This window comes from Oryza sativa, chromosome 5 (assembly GCF_034140825.1).
Source record: "Oryza sativa Japonica Group chromosome 5, ASM3414082v1".
Taxonomy (NCBI): domain Eukaryota; kingdom Viridiplantae; phylum Streptophyta; class Magnoliopsida; order Poales; family Poaceae; genus Oryza; species Oryza sativa.
In genome coordinates, this window is record NC_089039.1 from 6,967,937 (window position 1) to 6,988,210 (window position 20,274).

General features: G+C 38.5%; 1 protein-coding gene across 7 annotated transcripts; it reads right to left on the reverse strand.

The window, feature by feature from the left end:
• Window positions 1–12,902: 12,902 nt before the first annotated feature.
• On the reverse strand, window positions 12,903–19,570 carry LOC4338101 (uncharacterized). Of its 7 annotated transcripts, none has more exons than XM_066310954.1 (10): window positions 19,426–19,570; window positions 19,217–19,276; window positions 18,300–18,781; window positions 17,955–18,110; window positions 17,735–17,840; window positions 17,059–17,241; window positions 14,738–14,903; window positions 13,836–14,119; window positions 13,278–13,361; window positions 12,903–13,170 (listed from the first exon to the last, which is right to left on the reverse strand). In XM_066310954.1, the coding sequence occupies exons 5-10, from the start codon at window positions 17,802–17,804 to the stop codon at window positions 13,115–13,117; spliced, it is 843 nt and encodes a 280-aa protein (XP_066167051.1). In that variant the 5' UTR covers window positions 17,805–17,840; window positions 17,955–18,110; window positions 18,300–18,781; window positions 19,217–19,276; window positions 19,426–19,570; the 3' UTR covers window positions 12,903–13,114. The 7 variants fall into 7 exon arrangements, with proteins under 7 accessions (XP_066167051.1, XP_066167050.1, XP_015637503.1 ...); XM_066310953.1 differs by having other exon boundaries at window positions 18,300–18,791; XM_015782017.3 differs by lacking the exon at window positions 18,300–18,781 and having other exon boundaries at window positions 17,077–17,241.
• Between the last annotated feature and the right edge of the window lie 704 nt (window positions 19,571–20,274).

Here is a 20,274-nt window from a genome sequence, read left to right on the forward strand (position 1 = left end):
TTGGCTTGGAGGGAGCTCAAAAGAGTGCTTCTTATATACCACTGGAGTGGAGGGAAGATCAGATAAAGCAGGAGATTCAAAGCATGAGAAATAGTTTACTGAACTCCAGGGCCCCTTTCTCACTTTAGCAAGTTGTTGATGGCAAATATTATTCCAAATGCATGCAACTGATGAACTCCTAGGTAGGTTACATCCTCCTACAAAATGGCAAGTTTTGTCCATCTCTTTTTAGTAAACTACTGACTAATATAGCCACTTCTATGATTGATTATATTATTCATCGATGGTCACCATCTGTTGTGAGATATACACTGAAATGCGATAAGCAACATTAGACAGTGGCCACATAATCAGGGCATGTATTTTAGAAAGCTTTCATGAACTCCACAAAAGTAAACATTTGGTGAAAAACTGAAAATGAACATAAATCGGACTAAAGTTGCTAGATTGCCGATATAAAATCATGATATGATAGTTGTAATTTTACAGTTATTGTCACTGAGAAAAATTTTGTGATGTTATGGATAGTTAATAAATGGGATAAAGATAATTCAATTCCATTGAAAAATAAATAAGAAAGCTACATATTACAGAAGTTAACTTTGCATGCATATGCTTGAGAAACAAGCGATTCCTCGTGCAAAAGAACACCATAGGAACTACCAACTTTAAAAAGGAAATAATGCAGGCAATTGTCTTGCAATTTTGGGAGTATCTGTAAAAGCCAAAGAAAAGGAAAAGGTTAAAGAACGTCGTTTCTCTATAGAATGATCGTACCAGCGCTATCACTATTGATAATACTCTTGTTCTTGCAATATACATGTTTTTTTTATTATCATTTGTTTTCTAGCAGTTTACTGAAACTAATGCTCCATTTGAAATCCAAGTATAATATGCGAATTTCATTAGAAACAGTCTCCCACGTAGCCTAGCTAGGGAGTAGGGACTAGAAAATTTCCCAACTTCATATTCTTACAAAAGTATATTTCCATCCCTTAATTCCATCGGTATCTTTGATGATAGCTGACAAAATTCGCTCTATTTGAGGAAATTAGATCCCGATCTTTCGATAGGTATTGATAACTCTCGTGGAAACTTCACACACACGATCCAGCTTCTGATCAACATGATCCAAACTCTGGTTATCAGCCGTGCCCTACTCAGTTGACCTCGCCGAGAAGACTAATCCTTGTATGCAAATCGAAAAACACAAGCAAGAACAAGATAGATTGCAACACAATTGGATATGAATGACTAAGCACTCGAATTTGGGGTTCCACAAACCAAAGTAGCGGCGAAACTGCAATGGCAAAATAATCTAAGCAAAACCCGATTCTAAACTTTAACGACTACTGAATAAATATGATTTAGGACGTCCTAGGGTTGCCCTAGGGCGCACACCCCTTAGGCATAGCCCACAACACAAAAGTGACATAGTGAGGGTAGAAGTGGACTTGGAAAAGGTCTTGGTTTGGTCCCCAGTGAACTTCTTTGATTATCTATGCATTTCTTACACTTGGTCTCTTTTCCTTCATCCAAACAAGTACATTTGCAAACGATAACATACGAAACTCATTGTGTAGTAACATTTATTTAAATATATAACAAGTAAATCTAATATAAAACATATGCACCTTTGGTTGATGAATACATAAGGTAGTCATGGTCATATCTAAGCTAGTTGTGTCCTCATCACTATTAATGTGTGGTTGCTTTGAAATATTGTTACTTGGATTATTAGTATTTGTTTTTACGTTTTACCAACTATAGTTCATATTCTATGCCATATGTTAAAGACCAAAATTATTGTCCATAAACGAACATGAACAATGAATAATGAGTTTATTGTAACACAATTCATCCTTAATGCTTAATGAAAAAATATCTGTATTGTTTGCATCCTTTAAATTTTGAACTAATTAGTAGGGATGAAAACGGCTAGAAATGGTTGGAAACAATATCATTATTTTATTATATTTATGCAAATGGTTTAAAGTAGTCATGAAATTTCTATATTCATGAATTTAAGTAACTAATGTCAACTATAATGTGACACCGACAGAAATAAAAAAACTAAAATTTAAAACTGTAATGGTTGATAAAGATATTATTATTTTATTAGTTTTTTGAAAACGGTATCAGTATAGCCTGGACATTTTCACTCGTACTAATTAGGATTACTTTAGAACAAAAGAATTAAGAAACACATAAATATGATAAATTATACATTCACATTTCCTCTCCAATCTTACAGAACTGACAAAATTAGGAAACAATTAATTTTCTATGGTTGAAAGAAAAAAAAATAGATGATGTAAAAATAGAGAGAAGGAAGGAGATAACCTTAAGGCCCCTTTTAAAATGTGTGAAGATGATAACATATGAATAGAAAAAGATGAAGATTTTTCAAAAGAAAAAATGGAACAACAAAACTGAGGATTGTAAATGGTGAAAAACTTACGAATTTAAGTAGTGCTATAATAAATCAATGCACTGGGCCTGGTCGGGCTCAGTTTGAACATGCCAATAGAGGAGATTCCCAACTCATCCTCCTAGTTTTTCATAGGCACGCTTTCTAAACCACTGAACGGTGTGTGTTTTTTTAAGAAAAAACTCTATAACAAAGTTTGTTTAAAAAATTATATTAATCTATTTTTTAAAAAAATAGCTAATAATTAATCAATCATGCGCTAATAAGTTGCTCCGTTTTACGCGCGCGAGGCATGAGTTTCCAACTTCAAACATCGGAACACAGCCTCAAGGACCTTGCCAAAAAACAACAAACAAAATCCAATGATTTTTTGTTGTGGGGGTTTCTGAAGAACTTGTTTGGGTTGAAATCCAATGAATATGAGATGTTCGTTACGGTAAACCAGCAAATTGACCTGCTGTCTGCTGCAGCGCGTTCGATGGATCGATCGATCGACATGGCGCCGTTAGAGCAAGTATAATAGATGGCTATACGAAGGCTAAATGCTGAGGTGGATGAGGAAGGAGAGAAGAGAGATGAGAAGCGGGTTGTAAGTTTACAGCCGGCTTAGGCATAGGAACCAAGAAAATCTATGAGACAGACATGTGGACTATATATTTATAGTGAAGAGTTAACCACTATATGAGTAAGCTGGTAGATAGGCTATAAGTAAGCAGTTGGCTTTATTATTATGCTTGCTCTTAGTCCAGCCGCACCACCCCAATTTTCAATTCCGCCACTTTCGCGTCGTTTGATGCAGGTGGTGGCCGCGCGCGTGAACGCCGTGCGCGCGTAGCGTCTGGTCGTCGTCTCACCCCTCCCCCAACCCCGTCCCAAAGTGTGCTTTTCTGACTTGGGTAGCGGCCGGTTTGACAGAAATCAGGGCACGATCTTAGGAGCACCAGCGACAGCGATTGCGGCTGCCGCCCGGATAATACATGAGCTAATTCCACGCTGTGCCCCTCAACTTTTCTGTGCACTCGCCGTGTCCTGCGCCAGAAATGGGGACATACCCTCTTGTCTAGTGTCTAGTGTTAAGATTGTTAGTACGTACACCCTAGATTTCAACTTTGGCAAATGAACATCTTAGATGGTTTGGATTATTACTCCATCATTAACATGGTCAGTTATATGACAATGTTGATGATGAGTAACAATCCAAATAAAATGTTCTTGCTTATAATTAGGATGACATACGATATTTCAATAATATAGCATCCTTTTGAGTATTTGCAAATTTATTTTCTGTAGAAAAGACAAGTAGTCAAAGTTTAAAAACGAATAGTGTTGGCAGTTATTTAAGAAAATGGAGGGAGTATATACCAATTTCCTTTTATAAACAGATATACCATTGTTTTTAGATTACGTGAAATCAAACCATAAAAGTTTTCATAATGCTTTCTCTCATGCAACCGAAACCCGAGAGAAATATAGAAATATAAGATGCTCAAACCCGCTCGCCAATCCTCTTCCACCGGTTCCTACAAACAACGGCGTGGTGGTCCACCTCGAGACAACGATGCCACTTCTTCCATGGTGCCTCCCCATCCTTCTCCTCCGAATCTTGTTTCTCCTATTGCCCTCTCCCTCCCCTAGTAACTGCCCTTCTCCCTAATCTCCCTTTGTCACGTTTCTTGGAGCAGACCTGGCTGCCCCCAATCTTAAGGTGCCAAATCTGATTGAGGGTCACCTAAAAGAAAAAGAGTGAGGTGGGGCGATGGCTTTACGTAGAGGCTTTTCCTTAGCCTTCATTTTCCTTGCCACCACGAGAGGCGGCGACGAAAGTGAAGCTAGTCGTAAGCAATGAATGTGTGAGACATACCAGAGGCTAGTGTAGGTGGTTGCCAGACACATAGAGGAAGCAGTGCTCATGGTGCTATTGTCGGCACCAAAAGTTGTTGGAAATATGGTCACAATTCAGCATATTTTAAACTAAATTATTAAGACAATAAGCATGGCATTTTCAGGGAATAAACTAGTGCGAATGCTAATCAAGAGCAACATACAAATCATGCTTAATATAGAATAAGCATAAACATTCATCACATGTCAATGTAAAAAAACATTGCGGTTAACAATAGTATATTAGAAATGAGCGCGTTGATGATAGATATATACCCTGAGAATGGCTCTCCGCTGGAATATGAGGTAGAGTTGCCTCTGTTGATGGAGCTGTTCCCTGCACCGCCTCCTCCATCGCCATTGTCGACATCTCCCTCAGCAGCACCGTTGATGTTGTCGTCTGTCGACATGTTGGCGTTGATGACGAACAGGAACAGGAACTTGCAGTAGGAGTAGTCATGTTGAAGAACGCTCCCTAAAAACCTTATTGCCCACCTACCCGTGCAGGAACTCAGACGAACAGAGTTTCGGAGGCCCGACTCGTCCCAATCTCTTGTGCATGCAAGAGATCAGAGACCGGGGAGAACAGAAGCAGCACAAGAACAGAGAAACTGGGGTGGAAGGAGAAGTGCGCCGAGAGAGAGGAAAGAACAGAAGACACTCGATCTGTTCGTCCCTTTGGCAGAGTGTTTCTCATGAGAGTAATGTTTGCGCAATTAATCCTCAAATTAACAGCGAATGAATCGCTCTCCGTTAATACAGAATCAATTCCCATATATTTTCCGCCTATCCGTGCAGGAACTCAGACGGACAGAGTTTCGGAGGCCCTACTCGTCCCAATCTCTTGTGCGCACAAGAGATCAAAGACCCGGGAGGACGGATAGAGTTTCGGAGGCCCTACTCGTCCCAATCTCTTGTGCGCACAAGAGATCAGAGACCGGGGAGAATAGAAGCACTGGAAGGAGAAGAAGTGCGCTGAGAGAAGAAAGAACAGAAGACACCCGAGCCCTTTTGGCAGAGTGTTTCTCGTGAGAGTAACATTCGCGCAATCAATCCTCGAATTAACAGTGAATGAATAGCTCTAAATTAATACAAAATCAATTCCCGTCCATTACAAAACAAGAGAGAGAGAGCCGCCATGGCCACGGCCGGAGCGTGTGTGGTAGTCCGCCCACCTTTCTCAACTGGTCAATTGGGAGCCTTAATTGTCTCACTATTTAAGGTGAGATCTCTCCACTTAAGTTTCCAATGAGGTATTATTGCCTCTAACATTAATTGTAGTCCTATGAAATTTAATTGAATTAAATCGAGCCTAGCCCATTTATTCAACAGAAGTGCCATAGAGGATGCATATTTTTTCTTCATTTTGCAACTCGCCGTTTGTTTGAATGTTCCATATATTAGTTATAAGAAGATGCTGTCGGGTTCTTGGATGTTCCACACATTGTTTTCTTTTTTTGGCAAATTCTGCTACATACCCAAATTTTATGTAATTTACTGATTTACATCGTAAAAACGTGTCACGGCTGAAAGACACCTTAAAAATGGTAATTTGTTAGAGGACACTCTCGGCTTAATTAAAGAGATAAATTCTTAAGAAACACGAGAATATCCCTAGGATTATATGCTTCAAACATAGCGCTAAAGTAAAAAATTAAGAAATTATGTAAATCTAAATTTACCATCATCCCAAGTATATCACTAACATAAATCGTATTCTACCTTTCACTTTAGTCTCAACTCAAAAACTTTTGTCCTTAGGGACATTATCATCTTTCTAAAGAATTTCTTTCTCAGTTGAGTAAAAAGTGTTCTTCAGTAAATTACTAGTTTTTATAGTGTATTTTAGCCATGACATGTTTTTGCAATGTCAACTAGCAAATTATACAATTTAAGTGTCATGTAGTGAATTTTGCCTTATTTTTTATTGCAATTAATATTTTAAATGTTGCATCTATTTAAAATATTTTTAATCAAGTGATAAAATATTTTTTACAAAGTGACGAAATATTGATCAACATGTTGGCCAGGAGTTCCTAGTCACTTTCTTAAAAATTTGGCCCCAAGTATCAAGATGTCTCGCGGAGAAGATGACAGCAGTATGTTGTGACGGAAAATAATTTCATATCACTTACACGAAAAGTGATTGTAAATGGTATTTTTTTTTCTGAGTGGACTAGCTGCTAGCTAAACGGTAAATGTTAGAGGTTTCCAATGTCCTCACAAAGGATTCGACGAGGTAGAGGAAGCGGGTAAACGGAGGTCCCACTATCACCATCGCCGTTGCCGCCGTCGAGTCACTGCCGCCTTCGCCTCCCGAGGCCAGATCCGGCGAGCCCTAGGCTAGATCTGGTTATGAGGGGGGCGGTGCCAGCGCCCCGACGAGGAAGGTGGAGGGAAAGCCACGCGTGACGAGTGACGGTTGGGGGGAGGGAGAGCACCGGACACTGGTAGAGAAGTACTTTTTAGTCCCGGTTCGTAACCCCCCTATAGTCCCGGTTTTTCAACCGGACTACGAATCCGGGACTAAAGATCGCTATCTTTAGTCCCGGTTAGCTATCTTTAGTCCCGGTTCAAATAACCGGGACTAAAGATTTTTTTTTTATTTTTTTTCTTTTTCATTATTTTTTAATATACAATATTGATTTCACACCATCCTCAAATCATACCAAGAAATCCCAAATCCAAATCATCAGATATCATATAATATCTCCAAATCCTCAAATAGATCATCTCCAAATACATCACAAACTCTTAAAAAAATTACATCACAAGTTAAAAAAATGCTTAGATTCAGATGTAATATGACCAAACGAGGACAACAATCTCACGAGTTAGGAGACACAATTCGTTTGGTGGGCAGGCATACAGCAGAGACCACACAATACTATATAGAGATGTGTTGATTTACATATGCAGAAGGAGGATCGGAGAACGGGGCGGGCGTTCTGGCTGGTGCAGTTCGCCGGCTGGCCGCCGCCGCCGCGCAGGCCGCGCGGCCTCCCGCGCCGCCGCGCCGGCCGTCGCCGAGCGGCTGCAGGCCGCCTCCGCGCGGCCCCACACGCCGCGGCACCGGCCACCGCCGCCGCTGCGCCACCCCCACGCCGCCGCGCAGGCAGCCGCCTGGCCAGCCCGCTCTCCTCGTGCCAGTCGTCTTCTTCGCTGTGAATTGAAGGAAAGAAAGGAAAGAGAAGACAGTGAGACAAGGTAAGGTATAAGAAGTTATTGAGGAAAAAAGAGATACAGGGAGGAGTTTGTTGTATGGACGGGAAAAGAAGATAGATACTATTGTGTTTTTTTATTTTTAATCCCGGTCAGTAACATCAACCCTATTTTTAGTCCCGGTTGGTGTTACTAACCGGGACTAAATATCCTAAGGCCCTGACACGGCCTGACATGTAATCAACCGGGACTAAAGTTTATGTTTAGTCCTGTTGGAGTTACCAATGGGACTAAAGATGATGTTACAACAACCGGGACTAAAGATCTTCCTCTTATAAACCGGGATTAAAAATCATTTTTAGTCCTGGTTTTTAATGGAACCAAGACTATTGTTGATTTGGGTCAACCGACTAAAGATGGTTTCTCTACCAGTGGGAGGAGGAGAGGGGAATCAACGATGGGTGGTAGGGAGAGAGGGGCGTTATCGTCGTTGCTCGAGCCATCCTGCCGCAGCCACCTCGTCGCCATCGTCGGCGATTGGACCACCTCGCGCAGCCACCGCTGCTCAGCTCTGGCGGCTCTTCTGGCCTCAGCTTCCTCCGATGGGGACCGAGAGAAGAGAGAGAGTTGTTGGGGAAAGACCAAGAAGATAGAGATGAAAAGTAAAAAAAATGGTATAGGTAGGACCTACTACAAGCAACTTGCACTGTAAAACATGTAGCTCAAAACGTTTTTGGTCAACGTGGCATCTGAGGAACACCCACTGTGAATGGCCTTAATGGCTCTGTTTTTGTTCTTTGATTTGTAGTGAAAATGAAGACTTATAATAGTGAAGTTTGTTTTGTAGCGCAATAATTTGATTATCTCGCACCTGCGGCTGCATTGTGTTTCGTAAAATTATTTAATACTTTTAAAATATTTTAATATTATTGTTTGCAACACAGATCTAAAAATAAAAGTGGTCCACCAAACACCGAAATATCCAAAAGTCGTTGCACCAAATGAGATTATCATAATTCACCGTAATGGAGCATAATGATAATGAGTATAAACACGATTTACTGTCAAAACTTCGGCTTCTTGGGAATTAACATGATGCAATATAGGAGTATAAACTCTTATGCTTATACTTATCGGCCAAAATTGAATTTTCAACTTTAAATTTGGAGCTGATTGAGGTTTTTTTATCGAAGTTTATTTTTTAGTCTTTGCTTTTAGATCACTAAGAACACTTATATAAAAGTTTTATTCACAAACAATATTTCGTTTATAAATATGCCATTTAGCTTATTCTGCAAATAAGCGAACCAATGGGTCAGATAGAGGTGTACTAAAAATATCTAGATAAAAAAACCAGGAATTTCAAATCCAAAATCCCGTACTCTTTTTATGTTAGTTTGGTCTCATCCTCTTTGTTCCCAGAGGTACATGCAGGCATTATTAAGTAGGCAATGATGATTAACCTAGGTATAAAATGGGAGAGCACTAAAGCGAAAGCAGTTGGAATAATTTGTACGTAGACGGTGAAGGGACAGAGTAGTGAGTGTGTGAAAAAGGCAAAGGCAAAGGCAAACAAACAAAGCTAAGGCCGTTTCTCCCGGGAGGAAGCCGTAATCTACGGTTTCAATTTCCAATAATCCGACCAACATAATCCGAGCTGCATAAACCCTTGTGAGTTGTGTAAGCGCGCTGATCAATCTAACTTTGTCAATTTGTCGCATATATACTCACTTTGACCCATGCAGATCTCCAGTGTAATAAGGGTCTGTTTGGCACAGCTCCAGCTCCAGCTCTACTCCTCCTGGAGCTGGAGCTCAGCCAAACAATTTCAGCTCCGCCAAAACTGGGAGTAGAGTTGGATGGAGCTCTCTCACAAAATGAACTAGAGTTGTGGAGCTGGGTTTAGGCAACTCCACAACTCCACTCCAGACCCAACTCCTGGAGCTAAATTCTACTTCCTCCACTGTCTAGATCAGCTCGTTCTATATGAATATAGCTTTAATTATTTGAAATTTTTTTGGGAGGAAACAAATTAAAGTAAGGAGTAATAAACTGCTGTAAGGTAGCAACGGCGGCAGCAGTGTAGTTCGCGAAAATAAAATTTTTGGATGTCACCTCAGATGTTTAACCGGATGTTGGAAAGTGTTTCTGGACACGAATGAAAAAACCAATTTCATAACTCGCTTGGAAACCGCGAGATGAATCTTTTGAGCCTAATTAAGCCGTCACTAGCACATGCGGATTACTGTAGCACTTATGGCTAATCATGGACTAATTAGGCTCAAAAGATTCGTCTCGCGTTTTTCATGCAAACTGTGTAATTAGTTTTATTTTTATCTATATTTAGTACTATATGCATGTGTTCAAAAATTCGATGTAACGTTTTTGGAAAAAAAATTAGGAACTAAACCAGGCCTCATCCGATGACCCGGGACGGCGTTCAGCCCTTGATCGGCTTAGATGGACATCTCCTTGGTGGTAGTGTCCTTAGATGTGGACAAACGACTGGTTTACGGTTCAGTTAATTAATCTTCGATATTATTGGTTACACCTAAACTTAGCACCTAGTATTAAATTAAAAAAAATTACCAAAGTTTGAAAGTCTACCGGTTTTCCTCTGAGAGGGCCGGTCGGACCGCCGTATGTCGGCTGGTCAGACCGGTAGTTTATGGCCGGTCTGACCGGCAGAGTCCGAGCCCGAGTCTATTTCGTCAGGTCTCGAAGTTTCCTTGCTTGGGAAGGCATATTTCGGGTTTTATTTGGATTCTATCCCGACAGAAAAAGTTGCCAACAATTATCTTTCGTTTTGGTTCAATATCGGTTATCGGCATCGATGTACACCAAATTCGATAGGCACAATGAACATTCGCTGATTTTGGAGGTTTTGCTTTCTGGTTTGACAAAGGCAATAAATACATACAGCTTGCAAGTTGCAATGCAAAAACAACGGTTATGTAGATTTTCGTCAAGATGTTTAGTAATATGTGTTAAGTGTTATCTTTGCGTTTAAATTGGTATTAAAGTAACTTTCTTGTTTTTAGTCAAGCTGTAACTTTGTAATTCGTAGTCGTTCATCAAGTGATCTATAGTAGTTTTGTAAAAGCCTGAATGATTCAATTATTTTGAAGAAATAGTGCCTGGTGGATTTGGATGATAAGATGAATGGGATAAACAAGGAGAGAGAGGATGAGCTGCTACTTGTTTAAGAGACTTGGACATGAGCTTAAGAGGAAGAGTAGATTAGACAAACAAATAAACTATTATAACTAGTTATAACTATGTTGCTCATTTTTCCAGTTCTAAAAATGACACATACAAAGGGATTGGAACGTAGGGATATAAACCATAGGAATATAAAACGTAGGAATTACTGTAAAATATATTGGAATGCGAGCGTTAAACGGACGAATGAAAAAACATGAAAAATCTAGATTTTTAAAGTGGTGTCTGGAATAGAGGAATTCTAGAATATGTATTAATTACCTAGCACTAATGATCTCTGTTTTACCTGTGATGACTGTCCAGTCCAATTAAACGTTATCATGAGATAATTGCTTCTGAAATTATGTTTTATGTCCTGTGTTTTGCTTCTGAAATGGAGGAAAGGAAACCTTTCATCTGTTTTGGTTTTGCTTCAATTCCTTCGAACCAAACGCAGCTACATACATTAGTTTTCCCTTCAAGGAACTAATAAATCCTTTGAAAGCAGCTGCTACGGCAGTTTTTCTTCCTTTTGGAGCTCTGCGGTGCCGGAGTGTCGGTCAGATCGATGAAGCCGTAGCCCGTAAAGACTGTACTTGGCAGACTGACAATGCTCCTTCAGTTCGCTGCTTTTTGTTTGCTGCTTTCGCTCAACCATCCACAGCTTCATATCCCGAGAGAGAAAAGCCACAAACATAGATCCACTTTCCCTTTTCTTTTCTTTTGTGGGGGGATCATTTGAGGGGAGCATGGATGTCTTTTTTTTCTCTCTTTTTCTTCCCAAAAGAAATGCATGTTTTTATTAAGTAAAGATACAAATAGAATACTCAAGAAATATAAATGTAATTATCATATTCTCTATATTCATTATGTAATAAAACTGAAGTCTAGAATAAATAAATAAATATCAAGTTGTGCTCAAACATGGAATCTCAATTTTTTTTCCTTTGATTTAACTATTATAGTGTTTTCTTGATTTAATAATTTTAAACTTCAGAAATAGCAAATAGTAATAATATTTTCCTAATTCAACCCCGTATCACTATTACAACTTTTCAGTCCAACCATAAAATATCAGGACTACTATTGTATTTGACACCTATTCTACCTATTCTAGTAGAATGTCTGTAAAACTTATGTTCGAAAGACACATAAAAAAAGATATGTTGTTTTGAACGTAGGAATCGAGAAAACACGCGATTCTCGCTAACTTACTATAAAAATATCTTTTTGGTTAATATATGTTTAAATGGTCATATGCATTAATTAGTCTTAAGACTTCTCAAAGAAAAAATATAAGGAGGTCGTAATGGATGTTCAAATAATCTATGGATTTTCTATAAAATCAATGGCTAACAAAAAATTCCTCCGATTTTCTGATGTCCTTTTCGCCATTCAGAAGGGGTGAACGATACCAAATCCTGTAAGAATTAAAATCTGCCAATTTTTCTTCAAAAATACCTAGCTCCTTCTGAATGCAGGAATTTTACTACAGTTTCACATAAATGAGTTCATTTCTATAAATAAATCCCTTCCAAAGAAGGCCTGAAAAGTATTAAGTCCAGTCAAATATATTTTACCTTGGCTGAACAGAGTTTGGTAAATATAAATGAAAGGAGGGAGCAGTAAGCCAGTCTATAAATCCTAGTGTTAAACTTCTTGTGAAATTACAAGATAACATACAACCAAAAATAGTATTAGCTAGCAGCCGATCTTTGAGTTGGGTGCCAATGTAAACAAGGAGCACTTTCTGCCGTCCCTGGCAACAAATTTTGAACTTTACAGAAAAATATGTAAGCTCGAATCCGTACACACAAAACAAGAACCCAGTTCTGGCAGCGATTTGTGTCTAAAACAGACAAAAGGAAGTCAAAATACAAAAGGCATGTCCCCACGAAGAACTGACTCAATCTATTATCTACCAGACTACCACGACCCAAATTCACGTGTCAACAACGATTGCAATTGTCAACAGTTTGCATTTCCGGTTAGCAAATATTTTGCGATGTTTGGAATTTCAATATACCTTCCCTATAAGCGCAATTTGAAGCTGGCATTGCCACCGTGATAAGTTGAAAAACCCAAAAAATTCAAGGCGATATAAAGAGCTATATACAACATCAATATAATTTCCCTTATATTAGCTTTGAAGATGCCAAGCCACCAAAAAACATGTCCAGGTAATAAGTAGAGTAGTATAGCTTTCACAATTTTGCTACTTGGAACAGATAAAAGTCACCTCAAGTGTTTATTATAAAAAATAAGATTAGTCAGCACAAAATTTTAGTTCTACTTGATGGAAGGCTGCTTACTGCCTAAAGAAGGCAGTTTAAATAAGAAAGCCAACAAATAAGTTTAGATTGCATACATCATTGCGAAGAACATTACAAGTAGCAGCCTGACCTGAGTTTCTCGAGACTCTTGTCTTTGAATCTACGACTATTTCTCTTCGTCTGACTGAGAAGGCCCATTGATGGCATCAGCAAAATACTCAACTGGAATCATGTCAACATACAAATCATCAAACTTTTATAGTAGTGAATATAGGTTTTTCAAAATTCACTGTACTGCATATATTTTAAATAGACAAGTACAAAATTACCTATGTCATCATCCGGGGATTCAAAAATATCAGAGTCTGAAGGCAGGAATGGGTTGCCTGAATAGTTTTCAAGGGCTGCCAGGTCTGAAAGTCAATGCCAACAGTAGTTAGATGTAAGCAGTAGCAAAAGCTGAAAATAAGTTCATTTAGCAAAGTGGTGAACGTTTTTGTTTCCCGTCTACAGGTCAATTCTAGATGAAATATGATTGTCCCAGAAAAATATTAAGTAGAAATATATTCTTTTAAGCACTGACAAAAAGTGAAAAGCACATTCAGGAGCTTGTTTTCAAATACTACACTGCTAGAATACTGTCTATAAGTCAGGTAATTCAGTATGTGGGGGAGAACAGAAGCAGCACTACTCAAACATTTTAGCCAAGCGAAGATCTTGATTTACTCCAACAAGGGGTAAACAAAATTGAGGAGAGAAATACAACACTATATATGGCATAAGTTCAACTAATTAACCAAGATATCAAACAAGCAATGAGAATCCCAGAGAATTAATTAAAAATGCAAGTGTTATACAAGATAATATCTCACAACATAGGACATTACCTCCCAGATTTGTCAAATCTGCTGATAAATCAGAAAGACTGAAATCCCAGATCTGCTGCCCCAAGGAAGAGCTATCACCACCATTTGGTCCTATTTGCAGAGGTCCTCCATTCCCTAAATCATCTCCAAAGGTGGCATTTACAGTAGATGCATCCACATCCATCCCTGATATATCAGGAGTGAAAGAAACATGATTGCTTGACATTGCAGATGATGGACTCACAGCCATCTCTGATGACATGGCTCCAGCATGTGCAGTTCCAGGAACTTCATTCTCTGTCATGCTTCAGAAACATAATGCAAAAATCAAACGAATTGTATAGGTGCTGACAGCAAGATTTTAACTGTAGCTACCTGATAGGTACATATGTATGCCATTGTCTTACAAGACACAAGAAAATAATTAGTATAAGAAAAATGTATTCAATTTTTACAGTCAAAATGAACATTTGCTGAAATAAAGAGGGCAATTTGGTAATTTTGAAACTACAACATATTGCATGACTTGGGAGAGCTAATGCATCAGAAATTTACTCTAAATTAAATAAGCATTCAAATTTACAACATGGCTATCAAGTGGTTTGATACTGCACCAAGAACAAATTATTATCATTATGTATGTTGTCCAAATCTGTATAAATGGTTTCATTCTTTGATTTCTTTCCAAACACCTGATTTGGAGGGTTTCCAGTAAACAACAAAAGAGAAAATATATGAGATAATCTCAATAGTAGCAATAGTCAGTGTGATGATAATTCTTTCTAAGACTAAAAAGGAAAGAGGGAGGGCTGTATTCAAGACAAAACAGAGTTTACATTGTCCATCTTATCATAATGCCGTTTATAGAGCGATAAAACAACAAGACAAGCATTAGAACAAAACATAAGAAAAATATTCTTTACCCATTTCCTGAGCTCATGCGAATCGGATTATAACCACCTGGTGCAGGAATTCCATTTACCACATGGCAACCAGGTGGACCACAAGATATCGAATTAACATGAGGCTGAACAGGAGCAGGTATTCCAGGTTGTTGGAGTACTGGATATCCCATAGGCAAATTGTTAACTGCAATGGTACCAAGTAAATTGTAAGGAAAACAAATGGGACTTCATAAAGCAGGCCAGCCAACAAAATTAGCCAGCTAAGCATCCAGACCAAACAGAGGTGATATCAGCAATGTTATGATGAAAACACACGAATTAACACGATTTAGCATGAACTATATAGAACTGAGACACAAGTAACCCACTTCAGTGTCATGTGGGCCTCAAGAACTCCCAGAGCAGCAGGCACTGATACACCTATCTTTCAAAAATGTGCTCATTTAGCATCTTTTCTCGAAGTTATCTAGAAGATACATATTTATCAATTAGCTAAGCTACAAATCTTTTAAGAAAACCATGCACATCGCAAATAGCCCGTGACATTTCAACACAGTTTATCAAACATCTGTGGCTAGGACATAAACAAATGAAAATTCCACAAAATGATGAAATGAGTCTTCCAAAGTGCAATAGTCATTCTCCATATCAAGACAGTTTTGTAAGAGCAGAAATGCAAGTGTTTAGGAATTCTTCCAATGTTATGGCATCGATATGAAAGAAATTTGTGGACAAAGGCGAAAGCAATGTATTCATACATATTTTACTTCATAAATCAGTGCTTTTGTATTTATTTTTCATTTTGTCAGTGCTAAGTGGTCCTTGAGTCCTGTAATAAATCAGTGCTTTTGTATTTATTTTTCATTTTGTCAGTGCTAAGTGGTCCTTGAGTCCTGTAATACACTGGCCTACAAGTACAGGGCCATGCAGCACATGGTGTTAGATAGGTCAGGGCCAACATACAACCCTAAACATTTTAACTATAACACCTATTGTTTAACCCTCTAACACGAAATGATCATGAAATACAAGGGGACGCTATGTGTAAGTGGGTCTGCTCCTCCAAAGATCTAGGCTAATACGGATTTTGGACGCTGATAGAGGCCTGTGTGGTCCATGTTGCGGCGCTGGTTGGATTAGTCTCACATGGAGAACTTAGATTGGTTGGAACTAGCATATAAACCCACGTTACAATTATACCTCAAGGTTAACTCTTCTATACAAAGCAAGGCCAGAAGTGTAAGTAGGGTGCTATCTGTACATGGCCGCTCCTTGGAAAAGTTGGGCTAATGCGGAATTTTGAAGTTGGGGTGTTACACCTTGTACAACTATTGGTATCTATAAGACCATGTAGGGGCATGAGAGTATGGGGGAGAAGGGAGAAACCAACTTAGAAATCCAAGTGCCAAACATATTCCAATCCCAAGTTAATCCTTTTACATGAATTGGTGGTTTGTTTGTGCTCCAGATTTTGCCATATTCTTATAACGGTCCCTAAAGTACTTGTCTAGTTGAACTCCAAAAATCCATGATTGTGATCAAGCGCGGATGACTACAGACTACCTTATGTGAATGCATGGAGACAAAAAAGCAAAGGGCTTACTTTCCAAATTAAGGGTTGAACGTAGCATAGTGCCTTGAACTAGTTAAGTTCATATCTGTTTGATAAAATCTATGAAGAAATTTCTTTATGACAGCTCTGGACTGAAACTATGTGTGTCGGATGTTCAAGATTAGCATTGACCTTACTATGATTTCCAAAATTTTACTATGAACCAAGCATTGCAGGATCAGAGTGAATTAATTTGTCTCTTTCTATACTCTGGTTCAGTGCCAAGCTGTACACAGCAGAGCCAGTAATATCAATGAAAGTACATTGCCTTAGATGCACATCGGTCTATCAGGTGATAAACTGATGACCTAACAGAGAATAGGGCATCAATTAAGGGCAGTGCTATGTATGTAGTAGTAGTAGGCACCACCAACTGGCAAATGGCACATAAAAGTAGCATGGAAACTAGTAAAACAACAACATTCTGAACTTACAATAATGAACAATGATACATGAGTGGGTAACACTGAAACAAACAAAAAAGGCTAAATGATGGCAAGAAACTCTGAAGCATGGAATCTTAAAAGGAATGTGTAACATTATAAGTACAATAAATTTTGTAAATTATGATTATAAGTGAAATCAGGTTTTCAATTAATTTTCACACAAGTCAAATATGCACATTATCACAGTTATGGCAGAATAGCACATATCCTACATGGATAATTTGATTTTTGTGAAATCACACTATAGAGTTAGATATTAATACTATAGAGATAGACATTACCAGGCATAGGACGAATACCGTTCTGTGTTGGGGTCAACGGAACCTGCTGTGGTACTGGGTACTTCATAAGATGGTATTGGTGCTCCAATAAGTGGTTAAACAAGTTAATCTGTTTTTTCAATTTCAACCTTATGTAGTAAGCCCGAAAGAACTCAGAATTTTCTTCTTCGAGTTTCTGCCATACTGAAAAAAAAACAAAAGGGAAGGCTTTAGAGCTATACTAGATACATCAAAATGCTGAACTGTCTCCAAGCATCATAGAAGTCACTCAAGTATTCAATAGATCTTTTTCATTAATAAACAATGTTAATATATGTACGACGTAAAAAAACAGCTTTCAAGTTTTCACTATAACTTCCATATTCAGGAACAGAATACTAAACGAAAGGAATTAGTGGATTATTTCAGTATCCATACATATTTATAGTACTACACGATCGATCTTGGCTATAATAAAATGCAAATAAGCAGAGTTGTAGATGCACAGCTGATGTTCACAAAACAGATTAAGGAGAATCTTATTACTCAACTCAATAAGGTGACCAAAATTGTCCTGACTGAAGAAGAAAGAACTACTCCTATATTATATCCAGGTGAGCTCTCTTCTTAAAATAGCATACCCTGAGCAGATTATAAGAAACAGGTGTTACGAACCAACTCAACATAAGAACCTTACCTAAAGTAGTGAAACCAGGTTCAATTCTTGCACGAGTAGAAAGAGTCCTAACAACTTCTCCTCTATTCATATATAGCTGTAGACAGCGTTCTATTAAATTCTGGACCTACAACAGCGCAAAATATTTGGTTAGTTAATAATGGAAGGTATTATACTTTGTATACAAAAATTATACACTTTTCAACATTGCCTCCATAATAGAAAAGACTAGCCATCTTACAAGTTCAATATCTTCACGAGAAACCCTTTTATTATCATTACTTGCAGCGGATAAGGAATCAGAATCCCCTAAAGGTGCATCAGTATTTGGCTGTTCACCCTTGATTTCATCATCACCTTGCACCAATGGATGCACCTTTGCCTTGCTCTCAACATCCTGTAGAAATATGCTCATTAGGATATAGTTCACTTGAAATGTGGTATAAATGTAAAGATGTAGTAACAAAAGGTGAAAGCAAGGGCAATCAATGGTCATGACATCAGCAAAAAAGTGAGAGGTGCCAATACAAAGAATATATAACCTTGAATGAACTAGTTTTTATGTCAGAGATCCACAAGAGTTTACCTCATGAGCACTTGGTATCTTGAACGGTTGCTCTTATATTTACCAAGTGACTCTACTGACTAATACAGAGTTAACAGGCCGGTTACTAGAGATGTTCTTTATTTTGCCTTTCATAGACATTCTTACACCTCTCCAGTCTTCATTGAAGTCCATCAACTACACCATCCAAGTTCTCCTTACTAGAATTGTGCAGCTGCTACATTTCACACTGGGGACCTCACAGTGCATGGCACTAGGCTACTGGAGGCTATCTTTGCCAAATCGATCATTGCGGTAGATTCATCATGTTCAAAACTGATTAGAAATCAGTTGCATGGCCAACACTGTTCTTGGAGCCAATAGTTGGCAAGCTCCGACTTGTTGTTCCTGGAGGCTATCTTTGCCAAATCGATCATTGCGGTAGATTCATCATGTTCAAAACTGATTAGAAATCAGTTGCATGGCCAACACTGTTCTTGGAGCCAATAGTTGGCAAGCTCCGACTTGTTGTTCCTCAAAGTCGAAGGGGGAGAAGATTACAAGGGACATGATTTTCATTTTACAGTTCAGTACAAACAAATTCTCAAAAAAAAAAGAGACTGGAAAAAATATATTGCTCTTGTCTAAGAGTTGCATAAAAATTAAATTACCATATTAGCCTGGATGGTAAATCTTCTAGCATTTTACACTCCAAAAGTCATCTAAGTACATTGCATATAGATTCTAAGAAGTAAAATCCAATCTTCCGAGTTGGCAAGCTATCTATTTCCGAATTAATTTATATGAAAGGTTCTCTCACAGTGTGACTGACATCAGCACTTTAAACAAAAGACAGTGCATCGAATTTATTTTTTTTTCAAGAAAGATTCTTACAGTACGAGGTACTACGACATCAGCACTCCAAACAAAAAGAAACACAGCGCAACAAACAAGCTCACCTGGGAACCCTCCTTCATTGCGGCTCAAGCCCCCACGTGTTCGTCAGATTAACACTTCTCCTGAAAAGAGCTATTAGGATATTATTAAGAATTCAAGATTTTGGCAAAAATTGAGAGAAAAAGCCTCGAATTAGTCTAAAGAGAAACGAGGGTTAACGCGAATTGGAGGAAGAGAGTGCGTGGGTGGGTAGAGTGGGACGAATGCTCACCAGGATGGATGCGGCCGAAGCAGCAGCTGGACGAACGACGGCGCACCTGCTCGCTCGCCGGGATGGATGGGGACGCGCAGGCGGCGGGCGAGCTCACGAGGAGTCGACGACGAGGTGGGAATGGACGGGGAAAAATATCCTCGGCAGCCGGCACCGCACCAGGATTTCTCCTCTTTCTTCTTCTTGGGCACAATTACGCCTGGAAATATGAGTACTAACTTTTTTGTTATTGTTTTTTTTGCTTATTGTATATGTTAATTTAAACTAATATTTTTGAATCAAATAGATATAATTAATGATTTCCTAGTTCCTACAGTTAAAAATTACGTTCTAAGATTTAAAAATTATAGTGGAATTTACATTGTAAGATATGGAATTATAATATTTAAACTTTTTTCTTGAAAAATGGGGCACTATAAAATGCGTAAATATTTATAGCTAATCCTGAAAAATATTGGTTATCCAGCATGTAAAAAGACTGCAATGTAAAATAATTTAGTTAAATTGTTTCTCAACTCAATTCAAAGTGAGACGTTTGTCAATTGAACGAACTTTGAGATAATAAGGTGAAAAGTAGAGGAGGCTAAGTCACCAAGACACCAACCACACACAAGGGAAGATTTGTTCACATCCCTTATAGGATACTAGAGCGGGAGCACGCTTTGCGCACTGCACCAGCTTATCTGGATCAAAATGCGTTTGTTCTTTTTTGGGAAATTAGCTGTGTTTTTTCTTTTTTGGGAAATTGGCTGTGTTTTTTTTGCTGTTTTAGGTGGTGAAAAAGAATGAATTAGTTTGAAGCATTGAATTGTGAGCATTTGTGAAGAAGGGTGTCAAAATGTCGCTTGT

Bases quoted from the DNA above. Each gene is read 5' to 3' on its own strand.
- LOC4338101 (XM_015782015.3), bottom strand. The intron at 17,841-17,954 runs GTAAGATGGCTA...GCGCTGTTGTAG, and splicing joins CTCGTGAAGATATTGAACTT to GTCCAGAATTTAATAGAACG. The intron at 13,362-13,835 runs GTAATGTCCTAT...ATTGACTTTCAG, and splicing joins AGATTTGACAAATCTGGGAG to ACCTGGCAGCCCTTGAAAAC.